This window comes from Orcinus orca, chromosome X, assembly GCF_937001465.1.
Source record: "Orcinus orca chromosome X, mOrcOrc1.1, whole genome shotgun sequence".
Taxonomy (NCBI): domain Eukaryota; kingdom Metazoa; phylum Chordata; class Mammalia; order Artiodactyla; family Delphinidae; genus Orcinus; species Orcinus orca.
Window position 1 is genome coordinate 28,166,623 of NC_064580.1, and position 21,964 is coordinate 28,188,586.

At 40.7% G+C, this 21,964-nt stretch overlaps 1 protein-coding gene across 5 annotated transcripts in view; it reads right to left on the bottom strand.

The window, feature by feature from the left end:
* Window positions 1-21,964, bottom strand: part of DMD (dystrophin) — a 2,251,544-nt gene that overhangs the window by 42,310 nt on the left and 2,187,270 nt on the right. For all 5 annotated transcript variants that reach the window (XM_049704774.1, XM_004281026.3, XM_004281027.3 and 2 more), the window contains 3 exons: window positions 20,950-21,015; window positions 19,806-19,871; window positions 16,935-17,093 (listed from right to left, as the gene is read on the bottom strand). In XM_049704774.1, coding sequence (XP_049560731.1) covers window positions 16,935-17,093; window positions 19,806-19,871; window positions 20,950-21,015 — 291 coding nt within the window. The remainder of the gene's footprint in view (window positions 1-16,934; window positions 17,094-19,805; window positions 19,872-20,949; window positions 21,016-21,964) is intronic.

Sequence of the window (21,964 nt, forward strand, 5' to 3'; positions counted from 1 at the left end):
AGCCAGAAATAGCACCCGAAATAGCTCAAAAGGAGGTATCTTGGCCAGAAACCAAGTAAAATACAAAGTTCTTTGACTTGGGTCTTAAGTTCTCTTTTACAGGTATTTATAAATTTTGATGAAGATTACCAAGAAAAACTGATGTGCAAAGAGTTGAATTAGGGCATCCCTGGTGACACAGTGGTTAAGAATCTGCCTGCCACTGCAGGGGACACAGGTTTGAGCCCTGGTCCGGGAAGATCCCACATGCCACGGAGAAACTAAACCCGTGCGCCACAACTACTGAGCCTGCACGCCACAGCTACTGAGCCCGGGTGCTGCAACTACTGAAGCCCATGCACCTAGAGCCTGTGCTCCGCAACAAGAGAAGCCACCGCAATAAGAAGCCTGCGCACCGCAACGAAGAGTAGCCCCCGCTCACCGCAACTAGAGAAAGCCCGCGCGCAGCAACGAAGACCCAACGCAGCCAAAAGTAAATAAAAATAAAATTAATTTTTAAAAAAGCTTAAAAAAAAGAGTTGAATTAGAGATAACTTTTACTAAACATTTCCTAATAAATGTGGTCATGGTTACAGAGCAGTGTTAGGGGCTGGGAAATGAAGCCAGTTAGCCCTTATGAACTAAGTCATTTTCTTAAATTTAAAAACTTCTATGCCAGTACCTTTTAAAGTACATCGTAATGCTGGATATTTTTAGACGCAGTATTTATAAAGCACATAGGGGATATCATTCCCATAAAAGATCAGTGAGATACCACTGTTCCAGGGTGAGTCATTTTAAACCTTAACCACAAGTACATAATCTGCTCATTTTAACAGTTGGCTGTCAATTTATATTGTTTGTTACAGATATATATCTTGCTTTTCTTGAAGTTATACATGTACGTTTCACCCCTATTGATTCTCTAATTGTTAGACGGTATTTGTGGAGTCATTTCAACGTAGATGAATATATGTCAGGCATCAGACAATGACTCCACAGAGAATCTGTTTAGGTTCTTGATTATCTTGTAAATTATATTTCTCTGGTAGCTCCCTAAAGAACACGAATTCAAATTCACTTCACATGGTTTCTGTCACCACAATTTCTTCCTGCAGCCAGTCTTGCTAAAAAAAAAAAACAAAACAAAAATGTCTCCCATCCATTATTAATTTCTTACTCTCCACAGAGCTTAAAAAAATCCCTCCATTCTACAACTATGTAGCTGTATCTGATTAATTTTATGTCATCATGTGTATAAATGTGGTTGTCCAGATACAAATTTACATTAAAAATTTTTTCCTAACTAGCTAATGGATATAGGAAACAAATCAAAAATTAAAAGGGGGAGAGAGAAATCAAATTGGCCTTACCTCTACCTGCTGAAAACATGAAAGCACCTGGTCCCTCTAGCAATCCTAACAAGCTACATGCTAGTTATAATAAAGAACATTACAACAATCTTTGTGTAAGTTCTATTAATTTACTGATGTCAACCAAGTGTTTTCAATGTAGGTCATGTACTCTTTAAATGGAACTTCCGTACTGTGTGTAATTATATCATTGAAGACCACTTTCCAGTGATCACTGTCTTAACAAGTCTTATACATTAAACTGTATATCAAAGCATGAGCACACACAGGATCCGTTTCATAAAGTGGGAACAACTACAAAGGTCTGCATCTAAAAAGATTAGGCCCAGAGAAATCTAGCTTTACCCTCATACAGTGTTAAAAGCAGCTAAATCATATCCACCAATCTGGATTCAGGCAAATGTAGTAAATCACACAGAACTATTACAGCAACTATAAATCTAGCAAATTAGCAGTTTCTAAAAAAAAAAAGGGAAAGACAAATTTCGCAGGCGTGAGGTATTTTAAAAACTGGAAATTGCACAGAGCCTTTTTCAATTATAATTAAAATATTTAAAGCTATACTGTAAAATTTTATCAAACACAAAGTCAAAAATACCCCTAAACTAGATGGAAAGAGACATTAATATGCCTTGGCACTACCAGTGTTAATTATGGAGCCGCTCACAGGGTGGGAAGTAAAAATATGCATATTTTAGGTCTGCCTTAAGCAAAACAGTAAAAATGGCAGGAACCCGCCCCCCCCCACCTCCGGCTCTTGTTTCTAATCCTCTTCTCATTGTCCCCTTGTAATGCATGTAGAGCTCTTAAATTCCAACCCCTTTCCTACTGAATAAACCTTACTGGGATTTCATAATAATGTACCATTTCTTCCAGTGATATCTGCATTTAAAAGCGATGTTGAAGCAGGACTTCCCTGGTGGCGCAGTGATTGAGAATCTGCCTGCCAATGCAGGGGACACAGGTTCGATCCCGGTCTGGAAAGATTCCACATGCGGCGGAGCAACTAAGCCATTGCGCCACAACTACTGAGCCTGTGTGCCACAACTACTGAAGCCCGCGTGCCTACAGCCAGTGCTCCACAGCAAGAGAAACCACTGCAACGAAGAGTAGCCCCCGCTCGCCGCAACTAGAGAAAGCCCACACGCAGCAACAAAGACCCAAGGCAGCCAAAAAAATAAATACCTTTACTTATAAAAAGCGATGTTGAAGCAAGTAAAGAAAAATACGAGAAGTTTTTTTGGACACATTGCCTTTTTGGTGCCTTTTATCACCCATGGCTGAGGTGGGAATTCGAACAGGGTTTGAGAGCATGGTTCTGGAGTTAGAAAGACCTTGATTCACAGCCAGGCTCTGCCAGCTGCTGAGGCTGGGCAACTGACCTAAACACTCACCCCACCAGGAGGTTCAGTGAGCCAGTGCGGTCTACATTCCCTAGGTACAACTTTGTTAGAACCAGACCCAGCCCAATCTAAGTGTTCATAATTATTATGACTTCTTCGTCTATATTGTGTACTCTTTGGATTTGGAACCTCAGGTGTGCTGGAAGCTTCTTACCAAAGGAAAGCACTTAAATTGTCTGAAATAAAAGCAATCTAATAACACCCACTGAACTTGGCAGAATATATATATAGAGAGAGACAGCGAGAGAGAGAGAGAGAGAGAGAGAGAGAGAGAGAGAGAGAGAGAGAGAGAGAGAGAGAGGGGGGGGGGGGAGAGAGGGAGAGCGTGAGCGCTTAGAAACTGATTCACCATTTGCTCTCTTTAATTCTTGCCCCCCCTCCCCAGTCATGATTGTAGCTACCCCAGAATCTGGGAATTGTTGTATATTTTCCATCATCTGTGCTATAGTAAAGTGTATCACAGCTGAGCATCTGGGCTAAATGAAATCACTGAGCTAAGATCACTAGCATGAGATTTCCTTAGATTCCACCAAATCTGCTGGGCATGTGACAGAATGATAAAATTCTGTCCACAGATTACTGCTGTAATACACTGTTCAGACCAAGTCTACAGGGTTAATGTACTTACATATACTCTATTCTCAGGATTTGCCCTTGACATAGTGATCTATATCTTGCTTGAGCTCCATGAGACAGAACCTGACAGTATTAATGGGCTTTAGTTTTTTTTTTTTAATCTTCAATGAGTGAGATATTTTTTCACAAATTCCTGATCAAGGACTAACACAGTATTGTCCAAGAGTAAATGTATTAATCAAAAGTTCAACACAAGAAGAGAAGAATTCATTCAAAAAAATCCTGTTATACCTGGAAAGAAAGCAGACAGACAAAACCCAAGACAAATATGACCGTGACTAGTCTTAACCATACACAAAGCACACTAGGACTGGAAAGGTTTTAGAAGTGAGGAAGTCTAGTCTCCAGGAATAGTACCATAGGGAAAAGTGTGTTTCACTTTTCAGACAAATACAGTAAAATATTAAACTTTCATTGTTTGTGGTCAGCAAAATGCTCTAACGGTCTCTAGGAGAAGCATAATTTTAGGCTTTGTGTGTCCTGGCTTGAATCCCTCACGAGTAGTTAAGACTTGGCCTTAAATTCTCCCAGTAAGTTTATCTTGATGGCCTATTTTTCACTTCCTGGCATGCCCTGCTATATACTCTTGCCATATTTGATCCTACGGTCTCCTCTATTACAATGACAGAAACTACAGGATCATTTCTTTAAAGTAAGTCCCAGTACTCGTGCACAAATGTTCACGGCAGAATTATCCGTAACAGCCATTAAGTGGAAGCAACTCAAATGTCCATCAACTGCCACATGAATGTTTTAAAATGTGGTATTTCTATGCGATAGAATATCATTCAGCAATAAAGAACGAAGTACTAATACATGCTACAACATAGGTGTGTTCCTTTAAAATATTAGGCTACGTGAAAGAAGCCACTTACAAAAGACCATGTATTGTGTTACTCCATTTATATGAAATGTCCAGAAGAAGCAAATCCATATAAAACAAAGAAGATTAGTGACCGTCTAGGGCTGGGGTGCGGTTGTTTGGAAGAAATGGAGAGTGACTGAAAATGGGTATGGGGTTTCTTTTTGGGGTGAGGAAATTGTTCTAAAATTGCTTATGTGACGATGGTTGCACAGCTCTGTGAATACACTAATAACCAGTGACATAGACACTTTAAATGCGTTAATTTTATGGTATGTGAATTATATCTTGATAAAGCTCTTATAAAAAATACGTTCTAGGGCTTCCCTGGTGGCGCAGTGGTTGAGAGTCCGCCTGCTGATGCAGGGGACACGGGTTCGTGCCCCGGTCCGGGAAGATCCCGCATGCAGCAGAGCGGCTGGGCCTGTGAGCCATGGCCGCTGAGCCTGCGCGTCCGGAGCCTGTGCTCCGCAACGGGAGAGGCCACAACAGTGAGAGGCCTGCGTACCGCCAAAAAAAAAAAAAAAAAAAAAAAAAAAGGTTCTAAATTCAAAATATTATTTCTCACAGCAAAAAAGATTATTTCGGGCTTCCCTGGTGGCGCAGTGGGTTGAGAGTCCGCCTGCCGATGCAGGGGACACGGGTTTGTGCCCCGGTCCGGGAAGATCCCACATGCCGCGGAGCGGCTGGGCCCGTGAGCCATGGCCGCTGAGCCTGCACGTCCGGAGCCTGTGCTTCGCAATGCGAGAGGCCGCAACAGTGAGAGGCCTGCATACCGCAAAAAAAAAAAAAGATTATTTCCCCAATGAAGTCAATAATTTTCTAATGCTCTCTCCTACTATGGAGGAATCAAGTTTAACCGTGTACATAAGAGAAAGACGCTGTGTACATGCCTGCAGAATTTTGTATGCAGACACTTCTCAGTATTTTCAGACAATGAATTTAAAAGAGAGCCCCAAAATAAGCCCAGGAAATGTTCAAGTCTGGGTTAACCTAAACAACTTCAGTGTTTTCAGTCCAGTGGAAAATGATATAAAAGACAACCCACAGAGTGGGAGAAAATATTTTCAAACAAAGCGACCAACAAGGGATTAATCTCCAAAATATACAAACAGCTCATGCAGCTCTATGTCAAAAAACCAAACAACCCAATCAAAAAATGGGCAGAAGTTCTAAACAGACATTTCTCCAAAGAAGACATACAGATGGCCAAAAAGCACATGAAAAGATGCTCAACATCACTAATTATCAGAGAAATGCAAATCAAAACTACAGTGAGGTGTCACCTCACACCAGTCATAATGGCCATCATTAAAAACTCCATAAACAATAAATGCTGGAGAGGGTGTGGAGAAAAGGGAACCCTTCTACATTGGTGGTGGGAATGTTAATTGGTGCAGCCATTATGGAGAACAGTATGGAGGTTCCTCATAAAACTAAAAATAGAACTACCATATGATCCAGCCATCCCTCTCCTGGGCATATATCCAGAGAAAACCATACTTCAAAAAGATACATGCACCCCAATGTTCATAGCAGCACTATTTACAATAGCCAAGACATGGAAGCAACCTAAATGTACATCGACGGATGAATGGATAAAAAAAGACGTGGGATGAAGACAGGAATAAAGACACACACCTACTAGAGAATGGACTGGAGGATATGGGGAGGGGGAAGGGTAAGCTGCGACAAAGCGAGAGAGAGGCATGGACATATATACGCTACCAAACGTAAAACAGATAGCTAGTGGGAAGCAGCCGCATAGCACAGGGAGATCAGCTCCGTGCTTTGTGTCCACCTAGAGGGGTGGGGTAGGGAGGGTGGGAGGGAGACGCAAGAGGGAAGAGAGATGGGAACATATGTATATGTATAACTGATTCACTTTGTTATAAAGCAGAAACTAACACACGACTGTAGAGCAATTATACTCCAATAAAGATGTAAAAAAAAAAGATGTGGTACTTATATACAATGCAATATTACTCAGCCATAGAAAGGAATGAAATTGGGTCATTTGTAGAGACATGGATGGACCTAGAGTCTGTCATGCAGAGTGAAGCAAGTCGGACAAAGAAAGACAAATACCATATGATATCGCTTATATATGGAATCTGAAATAAATGATACAAATGAACTTACTGACAAAACAGAAATAGAGTCACAGATGTAGAAAAACCAGCCAAGAAATCTGGCAGGGAACAAGAAAACTCCAAAGGACATTTATCCATTAACTGAATCAACATGTAAAGCCTACACCAGCACTACAGAGAGAAACATATGCGAGACACAGTCCCTTACCCTTCAAGAGCTCACCTTCTAGTGTGTGGGATATTGTTTAGTTCCATGGTGACAAACCTTACACTAATGCAAAAGGACTGGGAATTATGCTCATTGTTTAAGCTAAGAATATAGGTTATTTCTATCTTTGAAATAATCACTTTGATTTACTAGGAAATTACAGGAAAAGGATCATACGGGTTTACTTATAAATTGTAGATAGCAGATGGAGTGGTACCAAAAGGTAACCCAGAATTTGGAGATACAGAAAGAGGTCAACTTTAATTATCCACATAGCAGGAAAATAAAAAAGGGTTTGGTCATCTGCAGAAGTCATCCGTTTACATAAGTAATACAAACCAGGAAACCATTTCTATCTGGGCATAGCCAGTTACAATCAAGTACACCAGGAGGTCCTTGGTCTTCTTTCCACACGTGTTCTCTTCCTAAGAGGACCCTGTCCTCTCGCTAGGCTTCCACCTCCTCTACACCCATGACCCAACCTCCCCAACCCATTACTCCTCAGTCCAGGCTTCTCTTCTAGACTCCAGACCTGTCTTTTCAACAGTCTCCTGGATGTTTCCATTAGCCATGGGTTCTGTGAACTTAAACTTGCTAAGTACCGAGCCACACAAGGTTGATAGACTCATCACTGATCCTTCCTCTAACATTTCAGTGCCAGAAAAGGAATCAGCTTCCTCAAGTAGCATTACACAGGACCATACGCTAGCTACACATCTTCAAAATGTATACCTTAATCTGTCATTGAGATGACTGTTACACCTGCATTCCTGCTAATATCGTCCCAGGTGTTTGGTAATACACTTTTATATCATAACCCAGGAGAGGCCTCAAGTAACAACTGGCCTTCGCATCTAACAACTTACGCAGCAAAATCCAACAGTAATTGTTATAGAAGCAAAAGTTCCTGTGTTTGGTAGACATCCATCGAAATTCAATCGGTTAACAACAATTAAGAGCTCCATATAGCAAACTAATTTTGTCAAGTTATTGGTGGAAATGCTTTTTTGTGGTTTGATGGGAAAGCCAGGTCACTCACGGTGGGATGTTCCACAAAAAGACCTCATAGAATTAGCTCTTCTTACAGGAGATGATTTAATACCTATCTTTGACTTTTCCAGACTAAATCATTTTGGTCTCTCGGGCTGTAGGGCTTTACTACTGGAGAAAATCAGAAGTTACTTTTGTGAGAAAAATCCAGGTTTCATTTTCAGAGACATTAGTACAGACTTGTATTTCTTACCAAAGTGAGTTCCACAGAACAGTACAACTGGGCTGAGGTCAAGTATGTGTAACCAACACTGGGTTAAACAAAGCTAATCATGTTTCTTTACTTCTGGACTCTTCAATGCAAACGCAAATTAATCAACACTTTCCAGTACAAGCACTTCCAAAGTTTATCTGTCCTTAGAATCAGTCTTTTTAGAGTATCTTAGAGGTATGTTATAGAACACATTTTGGGCAATAGTGACCTTTATCCATGGAGAACTGTCATCATTTCTTTGGTCTTTAATGGCAAGCTTTCCACAATTATCAAAGGCTACTAGAAGCAGCCACATAAAATTTCCTTCTGTCTTTGTTATAAAAATATTGATAAGGAGACTAGCCAGTAATCACACCAAGCATTAACACTGTCTAAGAGTCCAGGAATGCCTGAGTTTGAATCCAGGCCCTACTCCTTGCTAGCCGTGTGGCGTGTCCTTCATACCCTGTGTCATGGAGTCTTTATTTGGGAAACAGCCTCTCGTTCATAGGGTTGTTGTGGGGATTGAATAGGATCTTACATATACTCAGAACAGGTTTGGTCCACAGCAAGCACTCAAATGACAGCTATTTGTTTTTGCTGTTACTGTTACTTAGAACCAGGAAAACTACGCTGTTTCCTTAGAAAGTTTCACGCTTCTTTCATCCAATACTGAGAGATAGACAAATCATTGTTTCCTCTTATTCCCCCTGTCTGCAGGGAATCTCAAACTAAATTTGAAGCTCAATTATATCAACTAAGTTAATCCCCACTATGTTCACTGATTTACTATTTCTACTACAGGAATCTTACTGCTATGTTTTTTTTTTTTAAATCCTTTTTGGAAAGTGAATATAAGATCAATATAGGAAATTTCCACTTGAATCTCCTTGGGCAAACAGAACTCAGCATGCGCAATACATAGTTCTTTTTCTCTATCCATTGACCTTGGCCAATCAGTAGCTTTTCTTGTGTGTGCTATGTTGTTATTGATATTGTTTTTTTAATGACCATTTCCCAGTTCCCTGATAAAAAATTTCATACCACCCAATTCCTTCCTCTCCCATCTGCCCTGGCCTCATTCACCCAGCGACTTCCCATTTCTCTATCACTTCTTCACTTGCCTAAGAGATCCTCAGTTAAGAACCTGGCCATATTTCAATGAACTGTTGCACTATCCTTCTACCAATCTCCATGGCTTTAGCTCCCTGCTTACAATTATTTTGCTAAATCTTCTCCTCCTCACAAAGCCTTCACTGTTCAACTGCTTATAGGATACAGTCCAAACTCCTTTGTCTGACATGTAAAGCCCTTTAAACAGTGGTCTCCACCTACCATTCCACTACTCTCTCATTCTCTTCATCCTGTGCTCTGGCCACACATAACTCACTGCCCCAACAGTCTGCAAGGCTCAACCTTACGCCCTCTCTCAGCCTGGAAAACTGCTATTCAGCCTTTATGTTCACCTCCCTTTGTGAAAGTCTCCCCAATCCCTCCGACAGAATTAGTCATTCACCTCTGTGCCCTCAGAGCACTTGTAACACTGGGTTATAATTGTTGATATTTGAATGTCTTTTTATTAAAGTTTGAGCCCCATGAGGGTAAGAACCAAGGCTTATTCCTCTTTGTAGTCCTGTTTGAAAAACACCTTAAGCATTCACTAACTAGCTGTTGAATTGAATGGAATGATATCCTCAGGCCTGGGAAGTAACTAAAGAAAGTTAAGACTACAGTCAGTTCTACTGTAGCAGGATGGTCTGGTAACAAAAGCCAAAAGAAGGATGAGGGTCTTCATGGAGGATCTAAAAAGGGAAATTGGATTGTAAGAACTTCAGCTTTTATCCTGCTTGCTCTAGGAAGATGGCAGCTGTACCAATAACTTGTGAATACTGTTATCACCAGAGGGGTATGTCAGTTTTTCTGTGGGATGAAGCAGTCCTCATGACTATCCAATTTCCTATGCCAAGATCTAAACTCACCAGACGAGTTCTTGTTATGATTTCCAAGACATCTAAGACAGAGGACCCTAAAATCGAGTGATAACTCCAGTCTTTAAAAAACATATTCCCCATTTAAATAGATTGAGCATTTGCACTTAAAACTTCATGATGTTGTCCATCAACAGATGAATGGATAAAGAAGATGTGGTGTGTGCGCGTGTGTATACACACACACGTGTATATAGATACATACACACACACACACAGAGAATGGAATAACGCAGCCATAAAAATGAATGAACTAATGCCATCTGCAGCAACATGGATGAACGTAGAGATTATCATACTAACTGAAGTCAGAGAAAGACAAATATTATATATCTCATATGTGGAATTTAAGAAAGAGTACAAATGAACTTATTTACAGAACAGAAACAGACTCACGTAGAAAACAAACTTATGGTTACCAAAGGGGAGGGGGGGAGGTATAAATTAGGAGTACGGGATTAACAGATACACACTACCATATACAGAATAAACAACAAGGATTTATTGTATAGCACAGGGAACTATATTCAATAATGGAAAAGAATTGAAAAAATATATACACATAGATATATATCCAAATCACTGTGCTGTACATCTGAAACACAATCTTGTAAATCAACTATACTTCAATTAAAAAAAAAAGATTATACGTGGCTACCTGTATTCCAAGTTAAATTTTGTTTGTGTGTTTACAGAGAATTCATAATATGAATATTCAAACTGTCTCTACTGTGAAAAATAAAATTTTCTTCTAAAAAAGAAAACCTCATGCTGCTCCCCGAAAAGGTTTAAGGCAACATTAATACATTTAGTGTAACAAGACAGTTAAAAGGAGGGAGAACTCGGGTCATCCGTCCACAGGCTTCGGTTAACTCAGGATACACTGAAGGAAATGCAGTTATTGGGTGGCTTAGTTAGAAACTGAGCCTGGGAATCATGGTGACCCCGCCCCATGTAACTGTCGTCCCTGCCTGCCTAGAGCGGGGGCGGTTGACTCCTGCACACCTTATTAAATGCAGTGGGTATGCCCTTCAGCTTCTCTTCATACGGCAGCTTCTCGGGCCATGAAAGACCTTGTCGGTTTGATTTATATGAGAAAAGTAGCTCCCTTTCTCTAAAAAGGCTCTGCAGCCCTGTGTTTTGGGGGCTCGTATTGCCAAGTGGCATGAGGGCCCAGATTCATTAACTTTCTCATACACTACTCTTTTCCCCCCAGTTCAACTTAAAGAAATGTGTAGACCAGCTATGAGAATCAGTCTCTACTGATTCCCAATGATGTGTACTGGACAGTTAACATTCACTGTTATCTTCCCCACCCCCATTCCTTACCCCGGCTTCGTCACCTACAACATGATTTTCAGAGGTGGCCCTTCTCCCGTTCAAAACCATGCCTCCTCCTGTGTCCTTGTGCCCCTCTCCCTCTTGCCTCCTCTGGGGAAATGCTATCATTCCCAAGCTCTCTTCCCCTCTTCTTCTGGGATATTCCTCCAGCGTGTGTAATTAGGGATCTTTAAGTAGAACGAAAAGACCAGAGTGAACACTACATGGTACTGTGTGAAATAATTCCAACAACCACAGAAATCTTTGCGTATGTAGAGAATATCTTTGCAAGATTACACGAGAAAGAAGTAAAGCGGGCAGCCCCCAGCGCTGGGAGCACGACAGCCAGGGGACGAGGTTGGAGAAAGACTCACTATCTTTATATGCCTTTTAAACCCTTTGGATTTCATATAATGTGCATGGATTACCTATTAAACAATAAAGGGACTTCTATAAACATTTTAATGTTTACATCTTCTAGAGTTTTACCAAGCCCATTGTTCCCCTTCTGCCACGTGCTCCCTGGGTAGATAAATTGACTCTCAGTTTCGACTACCGGTTATGAGCTGGGGACTCACGGATCTGTTATCTCTGGCCCACACCCCTCCTTCCAGCTTCAAAGTTCCATTTCCCACCGTCAGACATTTGTCCGTGAGCATGCCACCAGAACCTCAAACTCAACGTCTCCTGCACCCCATTCACCATCTTCCAGCTACCTGACCTTGATTGAGGAAGGCCCTCTGTAAATCCTGCTGAATTGAAGGACGACCCTGCTGCTGCTCTTCCTGAGTTGTCAGTCCCAGCTGCCAACAACCGTGGTCTTGCCCTGCACCCGCCAGAACTGGGGTTCATTCCTTCCCTCCCCAGATCCACCCAACCAGCCAGCCAAACAGCCCCGCCCCTCCCCTCCCCTAAAATATCCCTCAGATTCAGCCCAACCTCCCCATTTCTAATACCCTCCTGTGGGCCCTTATCATCTCTTTCCTGGGCTTCCATGCTCCCTCCCCATCTGACTTCCTTCTTCCAGGCCTGTGCTCTTCAAAGTCCCCCCAACCTCCGCCCGGCTGCCCGAGTCACGCATGTAAGTGTAAGTCTAACAGCATCGCTCCTGGCTCACCCCCGGGAGGCTCCCTGTACTACATGAGGAGGCCCCCACACAGCACCGCACCGCGTCCTTGTCCCTCCCCACCTGGTCTTGTCATTCCCCACCTGGCCTTGCCGACCTGTCCGGCTTCATCTCCTCCCATTTCCTGCCTTATTACAGAGGTCGCGCAACTGTCTGCGGTTTCCCAAGCATCCTGTGCTGTCCCTCCCTGACACCTTTGTTTATGCTCCTCGCTCAGCTCGGAATGCCCACTCCTGACCCGCTTCGGCTTCCCTTCATCTTGGCCATCTCCTCACCATCACGTGAGACTCACACAAAGACCAAAGGAAGGAACGTGGGATAAAGACGTCCTGAGACTGTGAAGATTGAAAACTATGAGCGCCGGGCCCAGTCATCACGTCATTTACAAGGGAAAGCACCGGGATGACGATCGCCAGTTAGTTTAATTCAGTGGTATAAGTAACCCATCTAGAGTTTTTCTGAATATAACATTTACAATCCTGCATAGCCACTGGAGGAGTGAAAAGGATCAAGGGAAAACTCACACTTAGGCTGCATCATGACTGGTTGCCCAACAACAAGACATATGAAAGGTACCTAGCGGGTACTAAAAATTCAGAATCCTCTGTCGTCATAAAACATCTACTAACAATTTTAATTAACTTTAGACTTCACAGTAAATCAGCTTAGTATTTACCCTCCTTTTAGACGTGGGAACAATCTAATCAATTTGATGCGCAGGCAGCAGAATGACGATGAGGTTTTGTCTCTCATAAAGGCTACCTCTTCATTGCTAGGGTCATACCTAGAATTTCAGAGCAAGTCTGAGTTCACTTAGTGCAGAGAAAAATACATCGAAATTTGTCACTACCGATTTAAGTCAGCAGATTGCAGGCTGTCCTGTACGCAGGACAAAAGCGAACTTGGAGTGTGCAATGCTAAGGACGCACAATAGAGCAAATTCTCGACATCCAACTGGTCTCGACCGAACAGGTGAATCCGAATTATCTGTGGTATGAGGGAGAAACATTATGCAGAAGTGAAACGTTAAAGACCATATAAGTCACTAGTCACCCAAATTTACGAGACCCTATCGAGAAAACTGAGAGGCAGACTTAGCTTTTGCTCAGAGCTTTCGCCTTATCTTTGTGGCATAAGGCAAGAATCAGAGAAAGCCAGTGGGGGGAGACACGCGGGGCTTAGGATTCGGAAAACGAATTCTGAACATTCTAAATTTATGACAAAGCAAGGCTTGGTGCTCATCAAAGAAGTTTGAAAATGCGAAGTATTCTGAAAAGCAAGCACAAGAAAAGCTTTCAAAAGGCTTTCCTCTACGAAATTAGGACGTAAAAAGAATTTTAGCCAAAAGTACATGCATGAGTGCTACAATGAAAATAAATTCAGCTTCATTTCAATTCATTTGTTCATTAACTTATTCAACAAATATGTATTGAATGCTAGGTGGCAACAACTGGGAGAAATGGAATTCTAAAGACAGAGATAAGATATCCTTGAGACACTTCCTCATTAGCCAATTTCTGTTTTCCAAGGGGATGGTGCGGAGGTGTCACGAATAACAGAATTCAATAAACATCTAGTCAGGAATGGGGATCTTTTCAAGCCTCTTGCCCTTGCTAACTGTCATTTGGAGATAAGCCCTTGCTACAGGATAAAGGAACACAAAGTACACACAGACGTGTGTCCAAAGGACATGGGATGCTCTCAGTTTTAAATATCCTTTCCCATTTGCTCTAAATGTCTGCTTGTGTTTGTCAAATTACGTAGCCAATTTGACTAGAGAAATATAGCTAGGTTGGCGGGCACGGACAGGGGACATCTAATGACCTCCCGGGTTCTCTGAGAGGAAGGAAAGGAAATGGTGAATTACAGGCTCCTTTAAGCAACACTGAACTCAAGGATCATGAAGACAAAGCTACGGCTCTGAATTTCTTTGAGAAGAACTGCAGGAAGACAGGAGAGGCCAGAGCAAAGAAAACCAGAGGCTACCTTCAGGAGGGGAGCTCTGCAGAGACGTTTCTTGGGATTTGGTAGGAAGTGAAAATCTGACAAAGTAGAGAGAGAAAGAAGGAAGCTCATCCTGACCTTTACTTGAGGGTCAAGATAACTTACAGAAAGACGTGCACCAGTACCAGATTCTTCATTTTGGAGCTCTAAGCAGCCTGGTGCAATTTATTTTTTCTTTCTTTCAGAGAATAAACCATGTCATTCCTGGGGAATGGTCTTGGATACCTTTCAGGGTAAACTGGTGATCACTGTACCACAAGTCGATGGACAGGTTTGTTCATATGTAGTCCTAAAAATATTCCCTCAAGTAAAGGTACATTCCATGGAATGTGCCACAGTTCTACATAAATGATATTTACATAGAATGCACAATTCTACACAAATGATATTTACATAGGATGACTCTTCTTTAGGCTCTGGTGCAAGGCACAGTTGGCTATTTTGAGTCAGGAAATCTGGATCTGGATTTGCTTCTGCCACTGGCTGATTGTGAAATTTGGGTCAAGCCGTTTGAACCTCTCTGAACCTGCATTTTCTCATCCATCTTCTACACAGAGCTTTTAGGAAGATTAAATGACCCAAAATGCATTAAAGTGCTCTGAAAATGACGAAATGATATACAAATGATAGTTCCAAGTACTCTTCACCAGCACTCTTTGGCCTGGTCGTCAGGGTGTGGAGGGCAAGTGTAGTACTAATAACCGAGACAGAACTCTTGACCAATGAAATGGAAAGATACATTACACAGTGGACAATCATATTGTACAAAAATATTTCTATTCCTGGGTAACATCAAATTCTATTTATAATGCCAATACCAACTTTTTCTTCCTATTTGACTTTGACCCCTAAAATAATTAAACACTTAACATAAATGAATACTAATGGTACTCAATAAAGTAGAGGGAAAGGTTTTATCTACCATGATGTTCATTGCCAGTCTTACAAATAAGGCCCAAACCCACAGAATGTTCAGTATTACCTCCTGAATGGTATGTGTGTGGCATCCCCTCTGTATTCTTAACTCAGGCTTTTACCAAACATTTCTGGAGAACCCATTAAATAGTCACACTGTGCTAGGTACCATAGGGGACATTAAGAGGATTAAAACACAGGCCTTATTCCAAAGGCATTCACTGTCTCCATTAGAGGGAAGCATTGGGAATTAACTGATCAAAAAGCAAACTGAAACACAGGTCTCTGAGAAAGGTCCAAAGTATTCTGAGAACAGTCAAATGATAGATTACTTGCAAATGCCGGGATCTAACAGGGCTCTGTGGGGAAAATCATTCTGAGCAAGGGCATGGAGGATGGGAAGGACTCCTTTGCCAGCTATGGCAGTGGAGCGATGGGGGTTAGTAGCTAGGCTGAGACGCAAGCTTGAGCTCGACCCGGAAAGTGGATGAGAGCAGGATGCATTCAGAAACAGCAGCCACAACAGGTACAAAAGAAGATGAAGTTGTAAAAAGCAGGTCAAGAGAAAACTGTGGAAGGTTTAAAATGCCCAGCTGAGCAGCTAGGTTTTTTAAACGATGCAGAAATCCAGTGAAGGAACAATGCCATGCTGGGTCTTGGTTCTGGAGAGATGCACAACTACAGCCAGCATGGAGGATTTATTGGAGGGGCGAGAAAGAGACAAAGGGAAGCCGACCAGATAAGGAGCTCTGGCCATAGGTCAGAGGTACAGAGAGCTAGAAAGAGGCCAGTGGCAGGAGAAAGCAATGGATGAATGGCAATTTGCCTTTTCATCTTGAGGTGACATACTCCCCGAGGGCACTGGTTCTCAGACATACTGTGTTGCCTCGATTAAGAGGTCCTTGTGCCTTGGGCTAAACCAAAGAGATGAAAGTACTCAAGTCCCACAGATTTGAGCATTTGCTCTTTAAAGACTTGCCCGGTGGTATCTGTCTAAGGAAGGCACACTGAGTTAGAAGTGATCACGTGCGAAAGCCTTTCTGAACCAAGGGACCTGTGATATAATAAACGTAATACAAAAGGAAAAGTCCAATGATTTGCATTATCCTGACATCCCACAATATGCCAGATTTTTACATCTTTGTCCTCTGTGCAGTCATTAGGAAATTTTCTTTTACTTTTATAATTTCTGCTCTTTTTCCATGGACATGTTTTTCAGGCGATGACTGACAACTAGAATTCTCTCACTAATCTGCTAGGACAGTGTGCATAAATGACCGCTGTATTTGATGATGGAAACTAAGATGAACTAATTCATTCCCAAATATGACCAATGAGCCTACTTGCTTAAATGCTTTGAGATAGATAATATGGCCAAACACATGTACAAATCATATCATCATAAAATTAAATGACCTACTTTGTTCTTAAATTCTATTCTCAAACACAAAATCAAAGCCTCCGAAACGCATGCAACAAATCAAATACCACCATCAGCATTCATTCCTTTAACACCTACTATATGAGTTCTTACTTATGCTATTGCATTCATTCCTTTAACACCTACTATATGAGTTCTTACTTATGCTATTGCATTCATTTTCTTCTTTCGGATGACAAAAAAAAAAAAAAAAAAGAGAGAGAATCTGTAAACGGAGCTAAACAGATTATTGGAGAAAACAATTAGACATAAAATGACTCTAAGTGAAGAATCCTGGCACTTTTCTATGTGTGCAAGTGTATGCACTCTGCATACCAATGACAAAGCTAGAAAGAAAACTCACCTGTTTTCTTCCTCAAGATCTGCTAGGATTCTCTCTAGCTCCCCTCTTTCCTCACTCTCTAAGGAAATCAAGATCTGGGCAGGACTACGAGGCTGGCTCAGGGGGGAGTCCTGGTTCAAACTTTGGCAGTAATGCTGGATTAACAAATGTTCATCATCTCTGGAAAATAAAATCAAAGGTTTTGGTTTTTTCCCCCCTTATTTTGCCTTGGGGGTCAGGGACTTGGGTGTGTATTTTAAAAATAGAAACAGTTATTTGCTCTTAACAATTAATTAGACCCTTTTTCCTGCTTTTAAAGACATTTTGATACTCCTGAAGTTGTGGTCTACCATCCTGTTGGTGACAATTCCAAGTGTTTCTTGCTCAGATTTTCCATTGAATCTGGTTGGCCTATTTACGTGGGTAAATGAATGGTAGAATGACAGTAATACTGGGACTCTACGTTGACAGTTTCATCAATCGTTAGTAAATATTAAGAGACGTAATAATGGCTGTATAACGCTTTTGCTACCAAGTCTGTCAAGACAATCTGTTCACTCACCCACTGTGTTGTTGATACTGACCAGGAAAAAACTGAAGCCGTTAAAATAAGAGAGTAAATATTTTCTTAAGTGGAAAGCAATGCAAGTGAAAAGTGTTGCTTTGGTAAGCCAGTTTCAACTTATAAACCCCACAGAGGCAGGATGATAACAATAATGAAACTACAGATAAAAATGACTACTATTTCATTCAATTATTGTTTAGATAGAAAAACAAAAATTGGCAGGGGAAAAAAAGCCATTAAGGTGACTAATACAAGAGGACGGAACAACTCATTCCTCAGAGCAGCTTTTCAAAGACTAACCTTGGGGAACAAAGAGGCCAAAGGCTTATACGTTGGGAGGAAGCTGCAATCTTTCCTCGTATCTAGGAACTCTCTCACACACAGAAGAAATTATTTTCTAAATGCATCGCCCCCAGCTCCTGAAAAGCCTGTGTACCTCCGAGTTATAAGAACTTCATTCTGTTCTTAGTGATAGGCTAAATCCCTTTGCTTCCGGATACATATCAGTAAGATGATACGTTAATTTTTCCCTCTCCACACCCCTTTAATTTCCTTTTCTCATCTCTATGTCCTCTGAGTTGAAAAACTTTCAGATTTAGGGAAAAAAATCCTCCTAATTTAAATGATCTTGGTCCATCAAGGCAGATAATTGGTTGGTAAGTTAAAATTAAAATAATTATTGGGTGTTAAAAACAAACGTTTAAGTGAAATCAACCAATCTACCAAACCACTTCCCCAGATCTGCCCCTAAGATATGACATTACCATCCAACATTGAGTCAAAATGGATTTTATGCCCTCTTTCGTTTAAAAATAAAACAAAAGCAGTTGTGACCACCTAATTTGTTAGCTCTCTTCCCCAATTCTGCAGTTTGATTGCTAGGACTTCCCATGTTTAATTACAACACATAGTTATAATTCAACTTCTCTTACTGTTTTCTGAGGCAGTCAGTGAATGGCAGCCATTATTATACAGGTACAACTTGAATTACCGTGAACGTGCTAGAGCTTCTAATATTCAAATCAGTGACCCCAAGAAGCAAATCATTCAGGTTGTTTACGTTTCGTTGATTCTTTGCTTACATATTTTTCTGTCAAAGTAGTTTATATATTAATACTATTAATACTTTCCCCACAGCTAAGAAAGAGAATGCACCATAGTTATGTTTGGGGGAAAAGGCTGTTTTGTTTTCTTTTAAGTAACGTAAGTCATATATGAATGGCTGAGTGTTGACTTTATTCTTTATTATTACCTTGATCACCTTTATGTACCAGATGAGATGACTTATTCTCACGTCTTCAATAACCAGTTATGTATAAATGCCACTTGGATACTGCTTCCTTCAGTCTAATCCTTATAAAGCCTGTTTCTCATCTGAGTGTGACTTTGGGTTGCCACACCAACTACATATGATAAATTTACCATTTTCCCTTTGCCTAGATTCTCTATGACAAAGTGGTGAGACATCCGTAACTTGTCAAACTAAAAACGTTATTGTACCTTGACTAGATTTCATCTCCCTAAATTATCCATTCAGTTAGCAGATCCTTATTTTGTCCTCCATATTTGCTTCTCAGTCTTCTCCCTCCAACCTCAGCCTCTTGGTTCACGGCAAGATTCCTTATTGTGAATACTTCCCCTACTCTGTAATGAAGCCTCTGTTTCCCTGCCATAGCTGTGTTCTCCGCCACTTTGAGCACCGCTCTCTCGCCTTGCTTAAATTTGACAGGCCTGGCTCATCATCCCACTACAAAACCGTGACCTCAATTTGTACTCCTTCTTCTGAAACCCTTCACAAGATAGCCTCACTTGACTTAGCTCTTGAAGACGCTAAATCACAAAAATCTACTAGGTAGGATCTCTAAAGGAAAATGCCCATCTAGCCTACCATATGGGAATGCCAGTGCAACTACACCAAGATTATAGTTCTACTCCCCACGAGTGGAGAAAACACTACTTAGCCATCGCTTTAGAAATTAATATCTAATCCCTTTAAACATCCTGCAGGTTTGGTCAAAGCTTAAACATTTAATACAGTTTAAGTATTTGGGACCCTGCCATTTGTGGTAGTATGGCATTAAATAAGAGTAAGGCAAAATGTTTTGGAACATTTTGGAACATCTGGAATACCAACAATGCCACAATTTGGATGAGCTCATTCTGTGTCGGGTTGTCAAGAGTTAAAGAAAACAAAGTAAATGAAAGTCTCCTTGAAAGATCAAATGAATATAAACGCTAATTCCTATCTTCTGCGCTAGCCTACCTCTAAATCCCTCAAAGCAATTTCATGGTCAGGAACATTTTGTAAAAAGAGACAGGATACTTACATGCTCTCATTAGGAGAGATGCTATCATTTAGATAAGATCCATTGCTGTTTTCCATTTCTGCTAGCCTGATAAAAAACGTAAAAGCTCATTAAAACTTATGTGACTTCTTAGAATCTATTCAAGACCTAATCGAACATTCCTGAAAACTAAAGGATAAATCATGTCAAGAGGAGAAAGGAATCCTTCATATTAAAGGATGTGTGCGTTGGCCTAACCGTCTGAGGCAGTGAGTGGTGGACCACAGCTAGTTAAGTAGCTTTACACTTACGCTGCAGATGACAAGAGAAGTTGTATTTTTTTCCTTCACAGATTGATCTTCCTTTCACCGAGAAGAGGCCTTTGTTTTCACGAGAAAAGCTTCCCTAACAACAAATACACTCCGTACTTTACGCTATCCCATGTGTTTTTTAAGACAATTAAAGATTTCCACTGAAGACAGAATTATATATAGCTAGTTAATACTTCCTACGGTTGATAAACATGTTCAGCAGTTAGACTATTGATAAAAGATAGATTCACAGTAAGCTCTCTATACATTCTGCCGCTTTTTACCTGCAAACACCTCCTTCACCTCAAACAATAATAAAGTCTTTTTACAACTTAAAAGTGAACCAAACTCTTATGGATTTATTTAACAAGCATATCTTACAAGCAGCAATTTCGTTTTTAGATATAAGAGTTACCTCAAACACAAAGGAAGTGGGACAGAAAGGTCCAGGGATCAGGAAAATGAGTGATTCTCTTCTTTACAGCATATTATGGAAAATACACACAGAAATGGAAAGCCAGTGCTTTCATAGTCTCTATATAACACAGTATAATTTCTTCATATACTTATGTCTGGTCTAGCAGTTTTCTACGAAGGTTAGATGATTTCTAAGTCAATTGATTACACGTGCTCAGTATATAAAACATAACAAAGCTATCAGGAATGTTTAGGGGAGACTGTTCTGCGCTGATGCTCTTATCGGTGTCCAAAACCAACATGCAGTGGAATGGCATGCACGTTAGAGGGCAAGCTGATTAGTAGAAATCAGACAAGATTGGGGAAAAAGAAAAGATTCGTTTAAAATTAATATAGGTTAGCTTTCCTTGGTTAGTTATTTCAATCAATATTTGCCTGGCATTCAACTAGTCTCATACCTGCTAGCATAATGTTCAATGCGTGAATGAGTATCATCGTGTGAAAGCTGAGGGGACGAGGCAGGCCTATAAGGCAGAAAATGTTATTAGTCACAGATACCATCCATTAATGGAGAAAAAACCCCCACCACACAGTTATGTTCTATACACATGGCCTAGAATGCTTTTAGTCTAATACTATGGCTAATGTACACATTTAGCTGTTCCTGTATCTTAGATATCATCAAGTATTTAGAATCCAGGTTTGAGAGATGATTTCTCATACTTCTGCTTTTCTCAAAAGCCGTAAAGAGAGATCAAAAACTTCTCTGGAGAGTTTCAATTATAGAAAAGGTCGGGGGAGACAATCTCTACGTGACATTTTGTCCTCCTGTCTTGTAACGTCTCATATCCTAGAGTGCTGAAATTGTGTTAGCAGTATGTGGTTTAAAATTTTAAACAGTTTACACCTGTGCCATTTATCAGCTGCCTTCTTATTGAACGGAAACTGTACATTTGCCTAGTAAATTTGCAGTTAACGATATTAGTTCCAAAGAGGCCACACCAGTCCATGACTACTTAAGATTCCACGTATCAAGATGTCTCAGTTTGTGCGATTTTGTAAAGAAGGAATACATGTACCAGTTTAGCAGCGGGACTGTATTACTACTTCATAAAGCAAAATTCAATGGCCCTAAATTATAATGTGATGTTTTAAAAAGAATGACTAACTTCAATAGGACGTCAATATCGGAAATATTTCTTATTAGGGATACTGTGTGCTTATATACAGAGGGGAAAACAAGAGAGAAGGATTAGCAGGTATAGTCTATTTACTTTGGGGGTATAAAAACCTACTTTTTTTGGCTTCACAGACGAGAATTTTGGTAGGGTTGACATGTTTTCACCTTTTCATATCTGATCTCTTAATTAGCCTTGAAGTTTTTATAGTATCTTTTAGATTAACCTTAGGAAAAAATCCATCTGTTCTGAAAACCAGTTTGGGCTTGGGCTTTTTTGTTTTAACTGGAATAGG